Source organism: Onychomys torridus, chromosome 6, assembly GCF_903995425.1.
Source record: "Onychomys torridus chromosome 6, mOncTor1.1, whole genome shotgun sequence".
NCBI classification, from domain to species: Eukaryota; Metazoa; Chordata; class Mammalia; order Rodentia; family Cricetidae; genus Onychomys; species Onychomys torridus.
This window is the reverse complement of record NC_050448.1, coordinates 72,472,143-72,496,360: the sequence shown is the minus strand read 5'-3', so window position 1 is coordinate 72,496,360 and position 24,218 is coordinate 72,472,143. Positions and strand designations below refer to the sequence as shown.

The window sequence follows — 24,218 nt, the reverse complement described above, 5'->3', positions numbered from 1 at the left end:
CTGGTCACGATGGGGAAATAAGTTGTTTTTTGTTAGTTTTCTTTTTGATTTGTAGATAGAAGAACCTTGAAAGCAAACTTTTCCCTAAAATAGGACCGTTCTGTTTAGTCATTTTGATTCCTTTGTTTAATCCTCCACTTAACCCACTGTATGTGTATTAACTGTCAGCATGAAGATCCCTCCTGGTGGCTTTGCTTCCCTCCCACCCCCGTCTTTTTCCTTCTAGTAAGATAAACAGCAACAGTATATTTCTCCTGCATACTGATACTATGCAAATCATTTATTTGCCTTCTGTGGACACTGGCTCTTCAGATCATCTGCAGAAAGGTTTGACGTCTTGTTCTGGGTAGTAATTTCCTTCTTTATTTCCTGACGTAGAAAAGCTACGGTAAAGGGTGTGGTCCCTTAGTAAACAGCAATCCACAGCTCTGGGCTACCACAGGCTCCTTTCTGTCCAAGTTCAAAGAGCACACCTTCGCTTCAGACCTTGCAATGGCAAAGCCTGCTCCCTTGGGACTATTGTGAATTTGTCCCACTTAAACCTTTGCTGTATATTTAGGTAGATCAGGCCCTTTGGGAAACATGGACATTAGATACTGGTCAAAGGTTGGGTCTTTAATTTTGTGCTAGCTGTTGGTTCTTGTTTGTCTCTGATGATTAACAGTAGGACAGGTGATTATAGCAGTTTGAGATCTGTGACTCACTATTAGGATTAGAACATGCCAGGAAAAATGCTGCTGATGCAGAGGTAAAAACATCTGCTTTTCAGCCTCGTGTTGTGTACACTAGGCCTGGACATCGCTCTCCTTTTTCAGATTGGTGAAGCCTGCATACTAACTCTGACTTGAAAGTAATTAATTTGAAAGGACATTGTGGTTAGGTCATGGTTGTAGAAGCCAAGTATCTGGGAATTACCCTAATGCTACTAACCTACAGATCACCAACATTAGGCTGTGTAGAATCTTTCCAGGACTTATAAGCTTATGTGCTTGGTACTTCACAAGAACTTAGTACATAGTCCTGACTCAGAGGAACTTACTAAATGGCCTTTGGGCTTCTCTGAAAAGTCATTTTCCCTGCTATAAAAGAGTAAATTATGAAGAAAGGAGAAACAGACACCTCCCATGTCTTAAATAAGTCATTCACAGAATCAGAAGTTTCCTGTGATTCAGGTTGAGATGTTCACATGAGATGCAGATTCCTTGCCTGTGGCAATCTTCTGCTTCAAAGTTGCCCCTCCTATATCCTTGTGTTTATGTACATGGAGGCATAGAGACCACAGACATATGAATATAAACGTGGGCATATAGAGAAGCACAAGGAAATGATCTTGCTTCCAAGAGGGCTGCTGAAGGATTAGAGCATTGCCTGGGAAGCAGGAGACAGGCCTGTTTTAGTTTGGTTTGTTTTTATGGGTCTCATTCATTAAGCACAAACCTCTGATCCCTAAAATGGTCCTGACGGTGTGGTGAGCAGTGGGTTCACAGGAATACAAGCTGCATCACCAGCTGCAATTTAGTTTTCCCTGGACACTTCTGGACCTTTTCTGTCACTTGAATATCTTAACCCACCTTATGTGTCTTTCCGTTTCCTTGTATGTAAAGTGGGATTGGAATGGCTGGTTAGTGTGTGCCTTCCTTCATAGCCCTAAGTTCTCTGATGTAAGGTGAATGAATAGGACTACCTTCCTGCCCTTTTAATGTTGAAACTGTTCCCTGAGAGAACACTAGAGATGTAGGGCTTGAGGTCGTGTTTATGCTAGGTAAACATAACAGCTGCTCTGTATCTCCAGTCCTGGAGTGAATTTCTTCAGTTCTGCTTGCTATGGTTGAGATTTCATATTTGTAGTGGACATGACTGGAGAGGTATTTTACACCAAGGAAACAAAAAGCCAGGTCTTATACAGGCTGCTCCACCACGGAATCACTGACAGTTTTCTTTGTCCGTTAGAATTGTAGGTATCTAGTTCAGTCATCTCTTGTGGTATGTGTGACATCATCCCTATTGCTCCAGGGGAGGCATCTTGTATTCACAACAAATATCTCAAGTATTTCTGGGAGTCATCATCCTTGCTTCTTCTCAGCCTCCAGTTGTCTGGAGCCACAGCACATTCACTGTCCCAGACCCATCCACTTATCTCCTCACTGCCATCTTTGTGATCCAGCCACCTTTCACCTGCATCCTGGCTGATCCGCCCTTCTGCGGGGGCTTCCCAGCTGTGCATCATCACAGAGCAGCTGGAGCGAGCTTTTGAACATGTAAATGGGATTGCTTTTCTGTTAGAAAACACCGCAGTCAGGGCTGGGGACAGAGCTGCTCGAGGCCCCGGGTTTGATACCCAGCACCATCAAAAATAAAATGTGAGTACATGAAATACTGCAGACAGTTCTCAATCCAGTTAGAAGAATCTAGCTGAATTATCCCCGTTGTACAGGAGTGTAAGACCTGGGCTGTGCCTCCCTTAACACTAACCCTGTTACTCTGCCCTTTGTCCAGTGTGTTCTAATAAGGCCCCCACCAGCCTGATCTGTGGCTAATCTGAGTTGAAATGTGCTCTAAGTGTAAAATAGAACTCAGATTTCAAATACTTAAAAATTACAATATCTTATTTTTATTATTTTGATCACATTTGTAATGTTTTAAAAATATTAAACACATTGTCAAAACTAAGTTCACTTTTTTTTAATTTATTCAGGGAAGCTATGAGAAAATTAAAAATTCCACCTGTGGCTCACGCCATATTTCTCTTGGGATATACCTTTGTAAATGTGTAGGCCTTTCTTTACCCAGGCTGAGATTCATCAGCTGTTCTCCGCCTGGCTGGCTCCTCTGTTGCTTTGGAATGACTGTCACTTGACCCCTGGGATGTCCATTTGGATACTGTCTCAAAAGGAACCCTCCTCCAGTTGATATAAAGTAACAGTCTCCAAGTCTCTGTAGTACTTTCCTGTGTTCCCACAAAGGATGAACCACTAGCGGCGGATACTCTGTATTTCCCTATTTATTGTGTAGCCACCAAATCCAAGTGCTGTAAAGTCGGCTTCAAGAGCAGTCACTTTTGTTCTATACCATTGTTTTTTTCTCCAACGTAGTGTGTGCTCCTTAGTGCTCAACATGTGTGTGTTGAGGGAATGGATGAAGTTAATGAGCTGTACTGAGAGGCGAAACCAGGGTAAAGGGGCCCATATCCCTCCCATGTCTGGTCAAAGCAAGCCTTGAAGTCCAGCTTCTAGAGAAGGCTGAGCGTTTTCATGAGTCATTCGTCAACTTTCAGAACTCCTTTGGTTGTTTTAATTTCCTGCCATGTGTCTATGTTTGGGACTATGTCTTAGTACCATTTTGATCATCTCACCTTTTAGGATTTTAAGGTTTTGTTTTATCAATGCATTTAGTGGGGATAAAATGGCCTTTTAATGAGCTGCTCAGAAATAGCTGTGGGCTTATAAACAAGGTAATAAAACATCCTTATTTGTACCTGTTTTTCCTGACAGAGTTAATTGCACCCTTTTCATTCTTAGCAGTGGTTTGAAGCTGGGCGCCATGGAGTAGGCTTGCAATCTTAGCAGTTGAGAAGCTGAGGCAAAGTTGTGAGCTTGAGGCCAGACTGGATTGTGAAACCATCTCAAAAGGAAAAAAAAAGAAAGAAAAGAAAAATGGTGATTTGATGTGAATGGTCAGTTATAAGATCACTCTGCTTAGAAAAATAACGAAGTTGATATTTTGTATCCATTAGCCCCACTCATTCCTTCCCTTTTTCCATAATATTCTTCCTCACTTGCCATAGCCAGCTGCAAACATCTCATCCTTATTTTAGATCTAGATAAATTTTGTCTCTCCCAAGAATCTTTTTTATATGACCCGTCAAAATGAATAGTCTCCTGGTATGACCATTTCCTCAAGAGACCAAGACTGTTGGGATCCAGAGCCAAATATTTGCCTGAATTGTATTCCCCACAAAACCTCATACAAAGCTCTGTATTTTAGTCTTGGAAACGTGATCAACAGCCCTGGGGAAACAGAAAACACCTGACTTCCTTCGGGCAGTCCCTTGCAGGAAGACATTTTCAGTCAGCTGTAACCCCAGGCCCTGGAAGGTGGTAAAGTTTGAGAGTATGAAGAAAGAAAAACATGAATAGCAGTTCTTTGTTATCCTGATGAGAAAGGGGCTGTTGGGGGAGGGAGGACTTAATGCCCCATGAATTCCTTAGGCAGCCAGTATTTTAGCTCCTTGTGACCTTCAGGTAGAGTTTGAAAGTAGTCCACCTTATGCTCTTTAAGAGTCAGTATTCTTAGAAAGCACATGTCCTTCCAGACTGTCATGGTTATGTGTTTATTTTTATTTTCCACCCTTCACTTTTTAATATTTTTGATTTATGGAGACACACACACACAAAAAAAAAGACATAAGCCCCCCATGCTTCCTCACCTGGACTTACCAAGTGCTGCTCTTTTGCCAAATTTTGCCTTGCAAACAAGTGAGATTACTGTCCATGGTAGTATACATTAAGGAGATTTGGTGACCAGAAATGCTGTTTTCTAATGGGGGGCCACAGGGTTTCCAACAACACAAACAGGCTTGTTATAGGACAGGTAATTGGAATATAACTTTGACCCTTCGATGTCTTTGTTAATCTCCTGGTTAAACATAGAATGAAATAGAATGAAGCAAATATTCGATTGCCATTATCCTGTCCTTTCTTAAAAGCGCCTCTTCTCTTTAAATTCTGAGTTGTCTGCTCTCCCCGACAAAGCAGTGTTTGTGAGGAGGGTAGACAATGACAGGTACTAGACATGGCGCTCTCAGGTAATTGGAAACCGCAGTTGCTGATCAGATCACCAGGTGACTTCCGGAAGACAGACCTGCTGCTTGCTAAGAGTGCTCTCCGAAAACCAGGGAAACCAAATGGGCCATTGACTGCATACACTCAATGTGCTGTCTCCCTGCTGCCTCCTAGCCCCAGCCTGAGAAGTTATTCAAGCAACAAACGCTGAACTCAGAGGAGACCCCTGCAACCCAGGCTGTTATCAATAAATCTGCGTCTGATTCCCACTTGGAAGAGCTCCAGGACAAAATCCAGCAAACAGAGGCCACCAACAAGGTATGGTCAGAACTGTCTCTAGCCCAGCTTCATCATCCTGAGTAGGACTTGGGAGGTGACTGCTAGGGTCAAACTCAGGTCCTTATAGCTTGCTCAGACCTTCCCTTTGTTTCTTCTCAGGATTTTAGCTTGTTCCATGCGTACCCCAATTTCTGCTGCCATCTAGGAATGAGATTAGACCCTGTATGTAATCTTTACCTCTATAGTAAGGCTCTGAGACCAGAAGTCTGTGCTCTTGATGTTAGTGTGCCTTCTTATTCCTGTACAGTCCACAGATTGAATACTGCTTACAAGGCAGTTGTCCCTAGGGGGCTCCTGAATATCTGCTCTAGTACGCCTGTCCTACACTAGCTAGCAGGCACTCCTTGGCCGATGGAAGGGCCGAAAGAATAGTATGGCTTTTGACACAGAGAATGTGCAGTATGTGAGTGAGACCTGAGGTGTTCAAGCACTGAGGGAAGCGGTTCATATTTGCTACTTCTCTTCATGTTCAGACTCTCATGGTTACTATGCACGGGAAAGAAATGAGACAGTATGCCCTAAGACTTTCTCTAAACCTGAGATGTATATACAGGACAGTTTGATGGCCCTTGAGGTTAAAAGCCATCATGAAGCTAACAGAGTTTTTCTGCTGAATTCAGATTCTTCAAGAGAAACTGAATGAAATGAGCTGTGAACTAAAATCTGCACAGGAGTCATCTCAGGAACAAGATGTGACCATTCAAAGCCTCAAGGAATCGCTAAAAAGCAGGGAAAGTGAGGTAAGATGTTATGTCATCACAGACCTGTGGGAAATAGTTCATCCTCTGGAAGTAGGTAAGTACTCTGTATTTTGTAGAAGTCACTCCTGGGAGACTAGCAAACCTTACCACGGAAAGCTGTCCACTCAGTAGGTGTTTTGGAATGAACTCTGTTGCTAGCGTCTGTGCAGGGGAGACAATGTAACTTGTTATGTGTGGTTTGCTACCATCAGCATGCTGCCCCTCTCCTGTTTTCAGACCGAGGAGCTGTACCAGGTGATCGAAGGTCAAAATGACACAATGGTAAAGCTTCGTGAGATGCTGCACCAAAGCCAGCTCGGACAGCTTCACGTACGTGAGGGCCGTGGGCAGGAGTGGCGTCCCCTGGGCTGCCCAGTTCTCTCTCTGCTCCTCCAGGCTTTCCTCCTTGTGACTGTGATTTTGACTACGGTTCTGCTCTTTTCAGAGCTCAGAGGGCGCGGCCCCAGCTCAGCAACAGGTGGCCCTGCTTGATCTCCAGAGTGCTCTGTTCTGTAGCCAGCTTGAAATACAGAAGCTGCAGAGGCTGGTGCGCCAGAAGGAACGGCAACTGGCTGATGTCAAGCGGTGCATGCAGTTTGTAGAGGCTGCGGCGCGGGAGAGAGAGCAGCAGAAGGAAGCTGCATGGAAACATAACCAGGTAAATCATTCACCATTTTATGGCTCCCGAGGCTGACTTTGCCCCCACAGTAACTTTTTAGCAGCACGGTTTGTGCCGAACCTGAACCCTTGAATCATTTGCTTAGTCTAATCTGGTTCAGTGTTTGTTGCCCGTGGGTCATGTAGCAGGTGAGCAGACTGTGTCCTGGGAATACAAAGGTGGCTGTCAGAGACTCTGCCTCTTCCATTACTTAGTGTAGTAGGAGAGGCAGTCAGGTGACAGTTTCAGTAGGGTAAATTCTGCCAAAGGTGCAGCTTTGTGTTCCTATAGCAGTGTCTAGGAGGGGCTGAGGGAGGAGGTCATGGGAAAGCTTCTTGAAGGAGGAGGTACCTGCTGTCCTGTCATTCTGAAAGCATAAAGGCAGCTGGGGCAGGTGAGATGGACCAGAAAGTAGAATGCGCCTGCCCCGCAAGCAGTGGGGCTCCAGGACCTCTGCTGGAAGGAGAGAACCAACTCCTGAACATTGTTCCCTTTGACTGCCACACATGCACACCTGCACTCACGTGCATCACACACACACACACACACACACACACACACACTAAGCAAATAAACAAATTGAATTAAATTGACAAGTCATTAGGTAAAGTAGGGAAGGGCATTTACATGCATAATTAGCATGTGAGCATTTTACCTCTATCTTGTTAGCATGGAGCACTTGCTATATCTCCTATTTCAGTAGTTCAGAAATTAATTATGAACCCTGAATTTCCTTTAGAAACACTAAAATTTCAAGTATTTTTCAGGGTTGAGGTATAATGCAAATTAAGCAGCTGAATTCTTTAGGGAGGAAGATGCTAGCAGCTCTGAGCTTAGGAAAGGGCGCAGGGGTACAGTGCAGACTCTCCCTTGGCAGAGCAGAGCTATCCTTCCAAACCAGAAAGCCAACACTGAGCTACGCTGTCAAACGACTTTCTACTCCATAACTTTCATAAGCTTTCACATCCTGTTTGATTTATGCCCTATATACGTTTCTATATCAATTTAAATAATGGTATTTTTTGCTACTTGGTATTTTGTTTTGGTTTGGTTTGGTTTTGGTTTTTTGAGACAGGGTTTTTCTGTATAGCTTTGCACCTTTCCTGGAACTCACTTAGAAGCCCAGGCTGGCCTCGAACTCACAGAGATCCGCCTGCCTCTGCCTCCTCAGTGCTGGGATTAAAAGCATGTGCCACCACCGTTACTTGATATTTTATGATGTAGTTTTTGTCTGTCTGTTTTGTTTTGGGGATGAGATCAAAATATGTTGCCTAAGCTGGCCTTGAATTTGAGATCCTTGTGCCTTGGGCTCTCTGGAGGCTGGCATTATAGACAGGGGTCATCGTACCCAGCTTGTCTTGACAGTATTAAGACCTTCATACCTGATGATCATGTGGAAAGGTTAGTTTAAAAAGAGGATATATTTATTTCAGGAATTACGAAAAGCTTTACAACACCTCCAAGGGGAATTGCATAGTAAGAACCAACAGCTTCATACCCTAGAGATGGAAAAATACAGTGAGATTCGAATCCGGGAACAAGACATTCAACACCTACGTCAGAGTCTGAGTCTCAAAGAGCAACTGTTTCAGGTGAGTTCTCCAACCAAAGCCAGGCTTCTGGAGCTCTCAAATGCCTGCTTCAAGGCCTGCCTTGTGCCTCATGTGTGAGTGATGGAACTGGAAACGCGTAAAATGAGTAGAACATACAATCCATGATGCAGCTACCCAGCAGGTAACTAGCTCTGTGTGCAAAGGTAAACAGCGTAGGCAGTACTGAGCAAACAGAACACCTCTGAGTCAGACATTCTGCTTCATGAGACCTGACAGAAGATATGACCTTCTACAGAATTCATGACAGAATGAGAATTTTAGGGGAAAATGGGGTACTAAGAGGCGTGACCAGTTGTTACCTACTCTAAGCTTTCGGGATATTGAATTGCTTAAATTTCAGAGCATATGATTTTTATGTACCATTGTGTATATAATTCCCACTCCCTCACAATACCCATGGCACATCTTCATTTGAGAAGTATCTTTTTGTTGTGTTTGGTTTGGTTTTATTCTGAGACAGAGTCTGACTATGTGGCCCTGGTTGACCTGGAGCTCTGTAGACCAGGCTGGCCTCTAACTTACAGAAATCCACCTACCTCTGCCTCCTTATTGCTGGCATCACAGGAATGCTCCATCAGGCCTAGCTCAAAATCTTTTCTGACATCTTTACTGACACCTTTAGGTGGAGTCAGGCAGCGTATCCTGTGTTTCCATGAGCAGACTAGCTCACCTGCCAGTCTGTTTGCTGCAGAATCATTAACAAGTTACATATCTGTTATCTCTGAGTGTTTTGTGTATGTGTGCTAAATAACGAATTTCTTGAAAAACAGTGAGGAAATTTAGCCAAGAGGTAAAGGAATAAAGGGAAGTACTTTTGTCTTATTAGGAACTTCAGGAGCTCCTACGGTATCGAGATAACCCAGACAAAACTCCAGAAACGAATGAGATGTTGCTGGAAAAAATACAGCAGCAAATACAAGACCAAGCTGTGGTTCTGGAGGTACGCAGCCGGCTCCCCCATGACTGCCGATGGTCTAGCTGCACTCGGTGTCTGAATGACTGCGTCTGGGGCGTCAGTTTCCTGTTGGTTCACACTTGGGATCTCCTTGATGAAAGGTGATAGTTTAGTGAACCCTCCGGAATTTAGGAGCCTTATTTTCCTTGCAGCGGGCTCTAGAGGAAAAGTTCTCCGCCGTACAAGAAAAGGACAAGGAACTGCAGCAGCTTCACCTAGCTGTGAGAGAGCGAGATCATGATTTAGAGAGACTGCGTAGTGTCCTGTCCGCCAATGAAACCGCCATGCAAGTAAGAGCCAAGTCCACCCCGCTCCCCACCCCACCCCTCACTGCCTTCCAGGCCTGAAGCCTCGGCCTCGACGCATTGTTCTCTGAGACCCGGAGTTCCGGAACCGAGGAAATGCGGCAATCTCTCATTCCAGCAGTGGAGAGGGGGCTGCGAAGCGCTTCTGTCCTTTTACAGTGTAGACCTAGAGGGGGTAGTGCGCGGTGATGGCTCTGTGTGTGTGTGGTTCTGACTTCTCATCCTTGTCCAGTAATATGGACGTGCGCGTACGCTTTCCCGTGAGCACTGCTGGGGTAATGTGTACACACATACTTTATATTGTGTTTTTCACATTGATACTCTATAGATATCAATGTATTATGTGACCGCTTGTTTCCTTAACATACACTTTTAGCTTTTTTTTTTTTGCATACTTACTTTAGATCCTATCCAGCTTCCATCTGTCAGTTCTTAAAGAAGCCATTCACTTTTTCTCGAGAGAAACTGCCCCCTCCATCTTGTTTATCATGCATTCTATATTTACCTCTCTATAAACCACATTAAAGAAAAATGCTGGTTTGACTTGTGTGTTTTCTCCTCTTACAGAAAGAAACAGGAGGGTGTAAGTCAAGGGTGGGACGGATCTCTCATCCTGAGGAGTGTGGGGTACCCCTTTGCGTTACATTTGCTGTGTCTGTCCCGTAGAGTATGGAGGGTCTCCTGAGGGCCAAAGGCCTGGAACTGGAACAGTTAACTGCCACCTGTCAAAACCTCCAGTGGCTGAAAGCAGAACTGGAGACCACATCTGGCCACTGGCGGAAGGAACAGGAGAGCGTCCTTCAGCAGCTGCAGACATCCCTGCACCACAGGGACAAAGAGGTGGAGGTGAGCCTGCAGTGACTCCGGGGCATGGGCTCAGCGATGCTAGACACAGGCCAGGCAGCACAATCCAGGCCAGGAGCCAGCGACCCACGTCTTCAGTTATATCCTGTGCCCGGGGGAGTAGCTGCCTTTCCCTGGGAATCCTCTTTACAGCTGTAAACTTCACATGCCATTTATTGTTCTCAGAGAAGCTGTATGAGAATTAATCGGATCTAAAAATACATCTGTATTGTAACTAACCTGTATTATAATTGTTACAGTGTACTTGCTGGGTCAGGCATCATTTTAAGAGCTTAAGGGAAATGAACTTCCTGAATCTTCACAAGTTCATGAGGACATACTCTGCTTTCAGAGCAAAGACCTAGACGTTTGAGGTTAAGTAACTTGTCAGAGCAGTGTAGCAGAGGCACAGGGCTGCCTCAGTCCAGCCAGTAGGGCTCCACGGTTTTCAGCACCACGGCTGAATTCTGTGTAGACCCGGAGCTGTAGTGGCATTGCTCTCCTTACTGATACAGTTCCCTTGGTCCTCTCCCCACCCCCACCACCCCCAGACAGGGTCTTGCTTTGTATCCAGGCTGGCTCCAAGCTTGCCTCCTCCTACTAGAGGCTTGGGCTTGCAGGGGGCATGTACCCCTCCTCCTCACTCCATTCCTTAAGCCTGTGGCTCTGTCTTCCCTCTCTAAGGTGACACTGCAGAGGAAGTGACCCATTGCTCTACCTGCCATTAACTGTTACATGCCCAAGCATAAGGAAAACTACTTCAGAACATTTCTCTCTATTGTTTGTATTCGTTTACTGAGTATAGATGTCCAGCCTTTCAAGTCACGGGCCTGTGCTAGGCGTGGGGAAACAAATGATAAGACATTATAATGTTTCCAAGAATCTTATAGTTACTTGACAGTGGGCTCCTACAACCCTTCCAATGGGCAGTAGAGAAAATTCTGTCCTCCAGAAATTTATACCGTCCCTTTCACATTAGGATCTCAGGGCAACATTACTCTGCAAACTCGGACCGGGCCAGAACGAGATAGCTGAGGAGCTGTGCCAGCGCCTGCGGCAGAAAGAAAAGATGCTGCAGGACCTCCTGAGTGATCAGAATAAACAAGCCATGGAGCACGAAATGGAGATCCAGGGGCTGCTTCAGTCGATGAGTACCAGGGAGCAGGCGAGCCAAGTAAGCGGTTACTGCAAAACCAGACAAGGGTCCTGTGATACTCATGGCAGCAGATAGGAAGTGTGGGGCTGGTGACTCGGGCTTGGCCTCTTTCCTTCAGTGTATGAACTACAGCTCGCTGTCCATTAGCCAGAACGAAATGGTTAGAACATTGCACCTGGAAGGTGGCCTACACAATGCATGTATCCATTATTTTCATTTTCTTAATCTTCTGATTGTTTTGGAGAAAGGAGAATGGAATTCTGAAATATTACCAAAGTTATCAAGACTTGAGTGATTGTCCCTACCTCAAAAGAGTCCAAATTTTACAAACTGAAAATGCAAGATTTTTTTTAAATTGTCATTTAGAAATTGTGATGGGCACTCAGCTATTTATCTAAACAATTGGTTTCATCCCACAGAAAGTTGGTGCTATAATCTAGCTAACAGGGTTCCAATTCATTATCCCCTGAAAGTTAACAGTTATTATTGTATGTGTGCCTGGGTATACATGATGTATGTGTAGGCACATGTGCCATGGTGCATGGATGGGGATCAGAGAGCAGCTGAGTGGAGCTGGTTCTCTCTTGCCACCTTTACGTGAGTTCCAGGACCACCAAGTTCAGGTCACCGGCCTTGCATGGGGAGCGCCCTCACCTGCTGAGCCGTCTCGCCAGCCCTGAGTATGTGTCAGTGCATTAATGGTCACAAATCAGTTCTGGGTCTTCCCTTGTGTTGTCATCTTAGAAAAGTGGTGGAAATAACGCTAGTTTGAGTCTTTACATTTTCTATTGGTTGATAGTTTCACACATATACATAATGTATTTTAGTCATTCTTACCCCTCATTCTCTTTTTCCCTCCATCCCCATTCCCACTGCGACCCTTTCCCACCTCCTACTTTCCAGTCATTTCTGTGTATGAACAATGAGTCTAATTGGGGTTTCTTGCCTAATCATGAGTGGGAGGTTCATTACTGAAGCAAAGGCTACTTATCAGTGCTACACTACCAAAGAAAGGGTACCTCACCCTCCAGTACTATTAGCAAGTCTCAGAGAGGCCCTCCCCACCGGTGATAGAGTGTTGACAGGCCCATCCTTTTATGTCCTTTTCCTTTTGCTTACTCTTTCGGGGAGATTTTTTTTCTTCTGCTCTTTCCCTAAACTATTAAAATATAACCTTTTGATGAGAATGGAATACGTGCATTCTCTTTTTATCACACCCACCCTCCAGTCTTCCAAGAACCCCCCGTAACTCCAGTTCCAGAGGACCTCCTCCTGTCCTCTGCAGGCACTGCACACATGTGGGACACATGCGGGCAAAACACTCATGCACATAAAATAAAAAGAAATCTTGAAAGAAGTTTGAAAACCGGTTTTATTTAGTACTCTAATGTCTTTCTTATAATGTTCTCTGTGATTCTTTCTTACCAGGCTGCTGCAGAAAAAATGGCTCAAGCCTTCCTGGAGAGAAACTCAGAACTGCACGCCCTGCGCCAGTACCTGGGGAGAGACCTCATCCCCTTCCGGTCACTCCTCCTAGACCAGCAAGCTGAAGTGACTTCCATCAGCCCCGACCTTGGAGAGCAGGCTGATCAAGTAAGAGCTGTAGACGCACATAGGTATCCATGGCGACTGCATTGCCTTCTTACTTTTGAGGCAACAGTCCGCAAACTGAGACTATTCCAAGTCTGCCATTGTGATCATGGTCCCCGTGTCTTTCTCAACCCCACAACCATTCCACTTTTCAGAGCTCTATGCAGATGCCCTCTAGAGATGAAAGCACTTCACTGACTGCTAAAGAAGATGCCGGCGTGCCCAGGCCCACGTTAGGTGAGCGCCAGTTCTGTGTTGTGGAGACTCCCTTTGCTTTTCCCCTGCTCTGTTGCTGTCTGGTAGATTTGGCCAGGACACATCATGGTTGTTCCGAGAACCAGTCTGGATTCCCTGAAGTCTAGAGACACATCACTTCCAAGAATAACTGCCCAAACTTTTCATGGGTTCTCTTTAGTTCTTTTCTGTAACCCATCGTCAAACCAACACGCGTATTGAAAATTAAACCTAAACTTCAGAAATTAAATATATAAAAAGGTGGACTCAGAAGGCCCATCCATATCCCCTGTCTCTCTCTCGTTTCTACTCACTCCCTAAGGGTGATACGTTTTGTTTCTGGGTTGTCCTCCTTCCTGTGTATGTTTTTAAACAATGAGCAGACACATGTGTGTCTGCATGGGTGTATCCTTTCCTTCTCCCCTGGAAAATGTTTTCTTTTGCATCTGTATTTAGTATCCTTGAATTCCAAGTAAGCTCACCCACTCCGTTCTCATTCTTTCTCAGCTGTATAGTGCAGTCTGCCGGCTGAACGGGTGGTAGTCTATTCCGTTCCTTCTTTTTAGCGTATGGGTTGATTGTGGGGTTTCCATTACAGATAGTGCTACAGACTATATATTGCAGGTGCATGCATATAGTTTTTAAGTGCTGGGATGTGTTCTTAGAGTAAACCTCTCAGAAACAGGGCAGCACAGGTCACATCATGTTTCAGTGATTAAAAGTAGTGTTGTGCATTCATCTCAGGAGACTCGGACACAGTTGCAGGGCTGGAGAAAGAACTGAGTAATGCCAAGGAGGAACTTGAGCTCATGGCTAAAAAAGAAAGAGAAAGCCAGGTGAGTTTGCTAGTCAAGACCAGTCCGCACATTTCTATTGTTTCTTTCAAACTGGTTTATGTTTTAAACATTCCAATTCTCCATGTATGATATCTGGCTCCAAATGCAAGATAAGCCTGGGTGTGTTGTGTGCCTGGGACGTAGCAGGCGCACCGTGAGTGTTGTTAGCAGGGGTGGTTGTTACCATGGTGTTTCTGAGCTTTGTTATCATCCAGTTTCTCATCTGGGGGAAAGAAGATGCCCACAGTGCTAACTGGTGGAGAGGTTCCTTTGTGGTGGCAGCATGCCCTTTCACCAGGAGGCATGTAGTTTGGTGTTCCCTGGTGGTGTCAGCCGCTGGATGTGCTCACTACCTTAGTAATTCGTTAAGGGGTATAAAATGTAGACATCCTAAACCTGCCATATTTTCATGTATTAGCTGAAGTATTTACATAAACTAAACACCATTTCTCCTTGCTTTTGCTAGTTGTAACTGACTTTTAAATATCCCTGTGACCCCATTAATTAAATTTGTTGTTTATAGTAATAGAAGACATTATTGAAAACATTCTTACAGTTTGTTTTAGAGCATCCTTTGACCCATGGCACTGTTTTTTCCGGTTTCCTCTTGTGTTACTGGCTGTTCGTAATATGACCTGGAAAAGCGTTAGCCTCTAATGTTGGCTTTTCTTCTCTCCACAGATAGAACTGTCTGCTCTACAGTCCATGATGGCTGTACAAGAGGATGAGCTGCAGGTGCAGGCTGCCGACTTGGAGTCGCTGACCAGGAACATACAGATAAAGGAAGACCTCATAAAGGTCTTTCAAAGCTTTTTTAAAAAACCACTAGAATAGTTTATACCTCAGCTATCTTAAGACATCTTCACACAAGATACTGAATTCTTTGGCCTTGAAACAGAACAGGAAGATCTGTCCCTCGCTGCTCTGCTGAGTAATGTTATTGCGGTTTTTTTACGTTGGCTCATTTTTTTTTTCTAGGACCTGCAGATGCAGCTGGTCGACCCTGAAGACATACCGGCCATGGAACGCCTGACTCAAGAGCTCTTACTTCTGCGGGAAAAAGTTGCTTCAGTAGAATCCCAGGGTCAGGAAGTTTCTGGAAACCGGAGACAACAGGTGAGTTCATGGGACACAGGTTCTCCTGTAGCTTCTCCCCCATGTCCTATCTCCTCAGTGCCAGATCCTTCAGAAAGCCTGCCTCACCTGTCTGTCTGCCTGTCTGCACCGCTCACTCTCACCCCTCACCTCACTCCAGCCTGGCACTTCCTTTTAACAGCTCTCTGCTGGTCACACGATTGCAGCTTGTCTTCAGCATAGCTTCTGGCTCATGTTGTCTCTGGGTGGTCCATGGCTTCCCTGAGCTTTTCCCTAGAACTAGAACAGTGCGTGTAATGGTGTGGCGATGCTCAGTAAGTACTGAGTTGAAGGGACTTTAGAAAGAGTACTAAGTTGTTGCTGCGTCCCTTTCTCATCCCTGCCTTCCTTCATCCCTCCATCTTGGACCCTTTCCTGCATTTCTGGACTCTCTCTCTCTCCCTCGATTCTCACTCCCATGTTTGAGTTTGACTAATAGTTTTTAAGACGTTAAATGTAACGAGTGTGATGTTGATTTGAAAACTAAAACTCTGTAGGAAGCTTGAGTAATGAGCACTGTTTTGTCTCTCGGGGTTCTCTGTGGCTTCACGTCTCGCCTTGCTGTTCCCACATTCCTGCCTCTCTCTTCCTTCCTTAGTTGCTGCTGATGCTAGAAGGACTAGTCGATGAGCGGAGTCGGCTCAACGAGGCCCTGCAAGCTGAGAGGCAGCTGTACAGCAGCCTGGTCAAGTTCCACGCCCATCCTGAGAAGTAAGAGCGGGGCGGCCTGGCTCGCTTGCCTTCGACTTTCATTCTTTTTCTTTTCTTTTACCAAGTTTATAATAACAAACAGGTGTTTGCAATACCAAAGAGGAGACAAAAGGAAGCACCTCACCTCGTGATTTGCTGTGGGGCGGCTTGGCCTGAGCCTCGGTGTCTAAATCTTAAATTAAAAAGAGAATTTCCCATTGATTCTGCAAAGATTCCGCACGAAGACAGGTCAGGGGTCTGGAACAGTGTCTTGTATGTCATATGCACTCTCTGTGAGCTCCCTTGCATTTCTATCCATGTCCCTCAAGCCTGCTCTCCTGTGGACAGCAAGGCTGTCGGGGTGCTAACACTGGGTTAAAACGGCAGTGAAGGACCTGTGTTTGTTACGGTGGCAGAGTCCACCAGAAGCACAGATAAGCGTCATGCAAATGTATTTGCTTAGAGTTCTCAGGTTTGGTTTACATGTGCTGTGTCTTTATGACTCATTGTCAGAGTGCCTTCATTTTTTTCTTGCCTTCCTCCTGGCCTCTTTTCTTTCTACGTTTCATTATTATTATTATTTTATTCAGTTTCCCCTAATTTCTCATTTGGCTTTAGAAATGTTTTATCTCCACCTTTGGAAAGAACTTCTGGAATGCCACTCCTCTGAGCTGCTTCCACTCAGAGCACTGTCAGTTTGGTGCAGATGAGCAAACAGCTCTCTCCAGCCCTCAGCTCAGTCTCCATTCGGTTTACATAACAGAATTTCTCCTCTGCTGCTGTAGGAGTGCGCTGTATTTTTGTGTGGGAGTGGCCCAGAATGTAGCTGAAGGGACAGACTTTACAGAAAGGTGCAGCAGGCCTTGCTCTCCTCCAGCAGTGAGATGAGGGGCCACCCAAAGACTGCGTCCATTCCTTAACCCCTGCCTCAGGGAGCAGTTACCTTAGGAGGCGACGGTCTAAGTGGCACAGATGGCTCTTGGGAAAGATGTGGACTCGTCATAGTTGATGGCTAACCCATTTCCTTCCATGTGACATGTTCAATCAGCTCTGAGAGAGACCGAACTCTGCAGGTGGAACTGGAAGGGGCCCAGGCCTTGCGCAGCCGACTCGAAGAAGTTCTTGGAAGAAGCCTGGAGCGCTTGAGCAGGCTGGAGACGCTGGCCGCCATTGGAGGTGGGGAACTGGAAAGTGTGCACGCTCCTCACCAGCATGCCCTCTGAGCACTGGCGGGTCGCACTGCAGCCCAGGATGGAAACCCTGTTTGCACTAACCAGAGAGAGTGGTGTCGGACTTGACAGAATGGGGGCCGATGTACTAATGATAGGAGTGGTACCAACGGCAGAGGCACCTGCCAAGTGAAGTCACTGTAGTTGACCTGAACTTCACTGCACACGCCTGTCCCTCCCTTAAACAGGGAGGCCGTGAAGTATCCCGCACACCTTAGAGCATTCCATCTTAATTTTCCGTACCCACTCGCTCTTCTCCCTAGCCTCCCCTCATCCCTTTACCCCTCCCATAGGCCAATAAAGTTTATCCCCCCTCCCCCATCTCACCCCCATTTCACATGTTCCATATCATGTCATAAAATGCATGTGTATGTGTTATTTTTGCCAGCCAGTCAAATCCTGCTCTTTGAAAGCAGTTTTTAATCAAATAGAGGAATAAAGTGAGTTTCAGGTTTAGGGAGAGAAAGAGAGAGATTGAGAGCTCATAGAATGGCTTTGGGGAGTGGTGTAGCCCTACTAAGAATAATCAAAACTAGGAGAGTGGACTCAGGCTAAGTTAAGGAGCAGAGATCATGAAAGTGTTCATGGTAAATATCGCCCCCTTACGGCTGCTTCAGAGTTGACTGTTGAGAGTCACAGACAAGATCAGATTAGTGGACATTAAGTTCTAGTCTATAAAATTCTTGTTCTTCACTGGCCTAGGGCTTCTTCAAGCCACAGGCATGGCCTTTAGTCAGAACATGACTTTAAAGGAAGGATTCCGGAATCACAATTCTCTAGATAAAAAAATAATCATCTATGTGATGTTTCCAACCCACCCCATATTTTTTGATTTGTTTTGGGTTTGGGCATTTTTGTTGGTTGGCTTTTTGAGACAGGCTGTGTCTGTCCTGTGGCTGGCCTGAATGTGCTGTGTAGACCAGACTGGCTTTGAACTCACAGAGATGCACCTGTTTCTGCCTTCTGGGTGCTGCAATTAGAGGCGTGGCTGCCACTCCTACCTGTCAATATCCCCTTTAAAAGCGGTATTTTCCTGTATCCCAGAATCAGAGAAAAGTGCAGTTTCTAGATCCTCATTTGTAGGTGTCATGGTGGCGTCCTTTATTTATTCCTGCTCTGGTATATATATCTTCATATTAGAGGAAGAAATTGGTGTGGGCTGCCGATAGGCTCAAGTCACTCAGAAGGAAGTATCAGAGGTCTGTATGTAGGTTTCATTCACCATCTCTATGTTCTTAGGACAACATGACAGGTAGAGAAAGGGAACCAAAGATGTCATTTCCAGCATCTTAAATGTCAAGAATATGAGAAGTAACAGGTTACTACAGGGGCTGTGGATTCTGCCCCATACAGTTTCCTATGGCTGAAGGGTATGGATTTCTTAGAGGGAGAAACTAAGGTTTCAGCTCCCCTGAAGACGGTACTGAGGGAACATAATTCAGGTTTTCCAGCACCCTAAGAAAGATGGAGTCCCCTTCTGAAGCTAGACTGAGCACATGATTTTCCCTTTTCCTTCCTTTTTGACATGGCACTTTACATCCATGTGTTGACATGGTGTGTGTTACATTCCAAATTCTGTCCAAGATTCTGTAACCTCAGCTGTGTCTGTAACAGATAAGCATCAGTCAACCTGAAGTGGACAGAAAGAAAATATCCTACCAGAGGAGCACCCCAGAATCTTCTGATGAAGTAGTTCACAAAGATTTACAGCATGGCCTTCCTTCCTTATAATCGATGTGCTATTTCAGTTTTAACAGCTTTGGGGGAAAAGGGAGCCATTCAATAGGAAAGATAGGGGATGTATATATAAGCAGAATCACCCAGTTTTCTTAGTTCCCCCATTTTAAGAGACTTTGAGGCCTGCCTGCATAAAACTTTCTGTAACTAGCAAGTAGGGAAGAAGATAATAGAGTTGAGCTATAGACAGGTCAATCAAAGACTAGTCTGTGGGGTCATTACAAGGCAGTTAGGAAATGTGTTTACTATTAGACCAACAAAGTTTTGCAAAGCTGCTATGAAGTTTCAGCTGTAGGTAACTCTTGGGTCCTAAGGGTTCGCAGTGATTATAGTAATGTCTGTTAATAATTAGTCCATCTGCCAGTGTCTAACAAGAGTAGGTCGATAGGCAGGTAAATTAAGTGTTTGCTATTGATTCCATAAATGTGACTAAAATCTGGTACTTACTTTCTGGCCTTGGTGCTAGAATGAGGCGGGGGACTGCTGCCTGGAGAGAGTGCTGGGCCTACACGCTTGTGCAATAATTTGACATCTGGTTACAGAACGCAATTCTGATGAATTGTAGTGTGTAAGCCCCAGGTGGATGGTACTGTGATTCTATACATCATTCATATATTTGGATTTAGCATGCTCTAATTTTCATTCCCCTATAGGAGCACAGACTGTTAGCTGAACTTGTCTGCCTTTGTGGGGGGTTTTAAAAATATTTCAATAAACTCAGATTTAAAGTATCGTGTACTTATAGAAGCTTGTGCTTCAATAAAAACTTTCTTGAAAGAACAATAATGCAGTAGATTTTCCCTTGGGCTATGTTTAATTAGAAGCACTGAACTTTAACTTAGAAAAATCCATTGTTGATAGATTTCATTTGTCTCACATTTCATTGTAAATAGTGAGAACTATCTGCAAAGTAATGGCTGCAGGAGGCCAAGTAGGGAAGTCTGCTTTTGGAACTATTGAGTTGGAAAAGGATTCTAAGAAGGTTCAGTTAAGGAATAAAATGAAAGGCCTTCGGACATGCTTTCTCCAAACTCTCTCCTACTTTAGAATTTTTGTGTGGCAGTATATTTGACTTTGGGTGTTCGAACCCAGGACTTTTGTGCATGCTAGGCAAATGCCGTTACCACTGCGCTTTAACCCTCCACCACGGGTTTAAGTTATGTTGTTGGGATCCGATTGTTGGTAGGCTCCTACTGTTCAACATCTTTCTGATGTTCTCTTTCTAGCAATTTAGTCAAGTTGTAATAAAGGAATGGCTGGGCTATTTTAAGACGTCATCCTTCTACTTTGCCATGATGTCTTACTTTCCATTTCTGTCATTCCCACCTCATCTGCCTCCATACCCACATCTCCTCATTCAGGTACAGACAGCAGCAGTATTTTTAGTGCTGCTGATTGTAGGGAAAGCACGCTGCCCTTGTTTATATTTTAAAATACTTTCAGCTACATCACAAAGAGACCTATCAAGGATCAAAGAAAACCAGAACCTGTGGAGGGTTTCCACCGGCATAGAGTCCCTGTAGGAGGCTTTTGGTAGACGGGACTTACACCGTTTCCATGGAAGTGACTTCCACGGAAGAGATGCAGAAAGTCCTGCCACATGTGTGCTTGTTTGAGCTCCTAGTCAGTATCTATTGAAAGAGCTGTGCCTAAAGATCCACCATAGTTCAGGAAAGTTGGTTCGGCTCTCTGACCTCACACTGGCATCTCGTGACCACGCAGAGAAGGGGCGGGTCACGCTAAGCCCAGCCGTAAACACTTCCTAGTTTGGTTTTCCTCCAGCTGTCCTTGCAGGGCTCTGAGCCCGTTGTTTAGACATTCCTCCCAATGCTGCAGTTCTGAAAACTAGGCTTACTACTCAGAAACTCCTGCGAGGGTTTTCTCCTTTCATGATCTTTTTATAGGATAGAGTCACAGGATCATCACATTCGGAACTCCTAAAACCCCTCAGCTGTCTCCTCAACAAGGGTCTTAGTTGTAGTTGTCAAGGAGGGCCTGCAGGAGAAGGGGACAGAGTTCCTATGACGTTAGGAAAGGCATGTTATAACTTGTGTGCTTAAAGACTGCCTAGCAGAACAAACGGGGTTAGTTGTAGGTTGAGCATGGCAAAGGCTTCTCTATGCCAAGTTTCAAACCTCACTGCATTCTGGATTATGAATTGAAGCTGCTCCCATGCCATTTGTAACAATGACTTTATTAAAGCATTTTATTATAAATAGAAAATAAACATTGCCTTTATGTACTCTTGAGTACTGACCAAAGGTAAGTCCTCATTTTTTCCTATATAATTGCACACGTCAGGATAAGTTTTCTAAATAAAAATTAGCATTAGAATTTATCACCAACAGTGAATGAGAAGTGGAAGGAAATCGAAAACTGTATAGCCAACAAGTTTTACCAGATGTCAGGTAAGAATAATTCACCTTGCAAAGTGATACACTCATTTTGTGTTATTTCCCTTTCATTGTTTATAAACCAAATTCCAGACAGTAAAGTCTGTATTATACTGCCCTCCCTCGTGCTAAAGCAGGAAGAGTAAAATAGAATGTTCCAGAGTATTGTGAAATGTTTGCTTCAAAGTAACCTGAGGAGCAGGACTGTTAGACACATAAGCTCTGCTCTCTAGACTGTAGCAGAGGCAGGTAGACATGCTGTGAGTGGCCGGAAGAGTGCACGGACCAGCTTTGTGCAGCTGTCTGTCATTGCTAGAGACTGATTGCTCAACCTAAACACTTTAGAAGCTTGGACATAGACAAGTGTGTTCTGTAGACCATACACCTCTGTGTGCAAGGTGTTTATTATTTAATGATGGAAGCAATGTTACTCACTTTTCTCATGTGAAATGTTGTGGGGTGTTGAGAAAAGGTGATTCACAACAACTTCAGATGAAGAAGTGACCCATTAGATGATCAGAAACTTGGCACTTGGTTACTTCAGGACTCTCCTCACCCCCATAAGCTGCTTATTTTCTCCAAATTCATTCTTCATGGGACTGTGTTGTTAACCTGTAAATGTCGGTGCTGTGGAGCCTGTGCTTTTTATATGTGTGTTAGTATATCAGCTAATTTAGTTGAGACACACCAACACTTGTTACTGATCCAATAAAAGTATCAAAGGCCAACAGAAGCTATTCGGTTTCATTCTTAAAGATTTATGAGAGAAGACAGAGAAAGCTCATATCCTCTTCCTTTATAGGAGTCAGCCTATTGATCATTGTACTAAAATTCCAAGTCAAAGCCAGACACTGTGCATGCATGTTTGTTTAACTAAAGAAGAGGAAAACCAAATTTTTTTTCTTCTCAAGGAAGCGAGACCAAAGAAACAGCATTTCACTTCCCCATAACAGTGAAATGGGCTTGTTGAGCCTTAAAAACCCATTCTTGCTCTCCTCACTGAGGAGAAGTAGGAAATGTAGGCCGATTTGAGGGGCAGTTGCTGTGGTGGGTGGTGACATTGCTTAATGTCCCTATAAGAGCATGATTCTTTTGTTCCTTGAAGAGACGCCATAAACGGAGAATTCCTTGACCTGATAGAGTCACTTTATTGGACAGAGACTGTGGGGCTGTCTCCTGATCTGTCCAGGCTGGCCCTAATTTATACGTGTCCCGGGCAGTTTAAGATAGGTGAAACATTGACTAAACAGCCTTTTTGGGGTGGTAGACACTAAAGTCCTGTTGAGATTGTGTCCCCTGGAAAGTCATTTTGGAGTCTAATTTGCTTTACAGTCACTTAACACAGCTTCTTTCTTAGCAATGTTCACATGGACAGCCCTCTTAGGAAACATTGCATCTGAAAGACAGAAATGCACCATAAAGAGGCTTGGCTGTCAGTAACAGAACTGCACTACTTATTTTCCAAAATGAGCATCTGTCTAAAACAATTTCAGCAGAAGCTAAGGAGAACTGTAATGAATCTTAACATTAATTCAGTGCTGAAGGGAATGGATGTAGGGCAAACTGAAGCTTTATAGAAAACTTTTGTCTTTGATTCTCACATAGCATCCTAATACTGAGCCAGAAAGACTTGGTGCACAGTGTGAAAATCGAGTGTTCTGATGCTAATGAACACATGGCCGAGTGCCTGGTAATGAAAGTAAGATGGGCTAGGGAAGGCTGGCACAAGATCCTCAGGGAAAGAGCAGTTGGTCTGCAAACTTACCAGACTGTGAGCCTCGACCCTTCAAATCCATTTTCAAAATCAGTTACATGTGACCCCTGCCATGTTCGAAGTCACTGTGGGAAGGTACTGCTCCTTGCTGTTCCCATATAAATAACTTAAGGGACATAACAGCCGTAGAGTAGAAGTTGCGGAGAATGCCTTGACCCTACCCAGTTTTCACATGACTAAGAATTAAAAGGAAAATGCATAAAGTCTCCTTTAAAGCTATTCGTGCATAGTGGCGTTTCAAGGCAGTTCTGATCTGATGACAGTGGCGGCCTCCCAAAAGGGATCACCCTGTATCCCTGACAGCCTGGGCTTTCCCTCGTGTCCTATGAAGCAGCAACTCAGAAGGAAAGACCTCCCTGTAAAATCAACCTCATCAGGATTAACACTTGGCTCTGCTGCCCAGATTTAGTTAGGTTCTGTGGCTTTCAGCCTTGCCGGCCCTCAACCTCCCAGCACAAGGACTACTTCAGATCACCAGCAATAGCAAAATGATAGTTTAAGGGTAAGACCCACTGATTGATTACACAGCATGCCAAGCACTGTTCTAAGCACACAGAGTCAGCAAACGCTTTGAAGTCTGAAGTTGTTTGAAGTTCCCAGCAGCTGCCTGGAACAGATAGCGTTACTAACCCTAATTAAAGTCACTAGTGGCAAAAGCAGGTTCAAACAGGTGATCTGGCACCAGAGTCCACATTCTTTATCACCATGCCATCTTCAATTTTAAAATACCTACAAAGGGGTGAGTGCCTGCCTCACTAGTAAGAATATCTTGCATTTACACAATGTTTAAACTATCAACTCAAGGATTTTGTTACCTTTTAGAGACTTGTTTTATTTCTGTGTACTTTGTAAAATCATATAGCTGGCAGAAAACTGAATACAAATGGACACATGGTATCACCTCTATTTTGTGGGCTTCAGAGCCTAGGAACTTCCCAGAACCACATTGAGAAGATCCTTGGAAGACTCAGAGTGTCTGATAATATTTCAGCCACATCTCTGTACTGACATGTAAAACTCCAACTCAGAGAAGCAAGGTTACTGGAAATGGGTAGGTCATTAGCTTGCAGAGAATCTCATGTAAAAAAAAAAAAAAAAAAAAAAAAAAAAATGAGCAGGTAATCAATTTTAAAAGTGTTGAGTCTCTTCCACTTAAAAGATTAAACTATCCCAAGATAGTTAAGAAAGTAGTCTTTGGTTGCTTTGTAAAA

At 44.4% G+C, this 24,218-nt stretch overlaps 1 protein-coding gene across 15 annotated transcripts in view; it reads left to right on the top strand.

Annotated features, from left to right (window-relative positions):
* The window catches only part of LOC118586386 (myomegalin-like), a 197,489-nt gene that overhangs the window by 135,871 nt on the left and 37,400 nt on the right, over positions 1-24,218 (top strand). For 14 of the 15 annotated variants that reach the window (XM_036191569.1, XM_036191574.1, XM_036191565.1 and 11 more), the window contains 16 exons: positions 4,956-5,099; positions 5,741-5,860; positions 6,098-6,190; positions 6,306-6,518; positions 7,952-8,110; positions 8,958-9,071; positions 9,239-9,376; positions 10,058-10,237; positions 11,214-11,408; positions 12,819-12,983; positions 13,136-13,217; positions 13,959-14,050; positions 14,732-14,848; positions 15,029-15,166; positions 15,783-15,895; positions 16,923-17,050. In XM_036191569.1, the coding sequence (XP_036047462.1) occupies positions 4,956-5,099; positions 5,741-5,860; positions 6,098-6,190; positions 6,306-6,518; positions 7,952-8,110; positions 8,958-9,071; positions 9,239-9,376; positions 10,058-10,237; positions 11,214-11,408; positions 12,819-12,983; positions 13,136-13,217; positions 13,959-14,050; positions 14,732-14,848; positions 15,029-15,166; positions 15,783-15,895; positions 16,923-17,050 (2,191 nt within the window). Of the gene's footprint in view, positions 1-4,955; positions 5,100-5,740; positions 5,861-6,097; positions 6,191-6,305; positions 6,519-7,951; positions 8,111-8,957; positions 9,072-9,238; positions 9,377-10,057; positions 10,238-11,213; positions 11,409-12,818; positions 12,984-13,135; positions 13,218-13,958; positions 14,051-14,731; positions 14,849-15,028; positions 15,167-15,782; positions 15,896-16,922; positions 17,052-24,218 lie in introns of all 15 variants that reach the window. The other variant, XM_036191560.1, reaches the window with a different exon arrangement.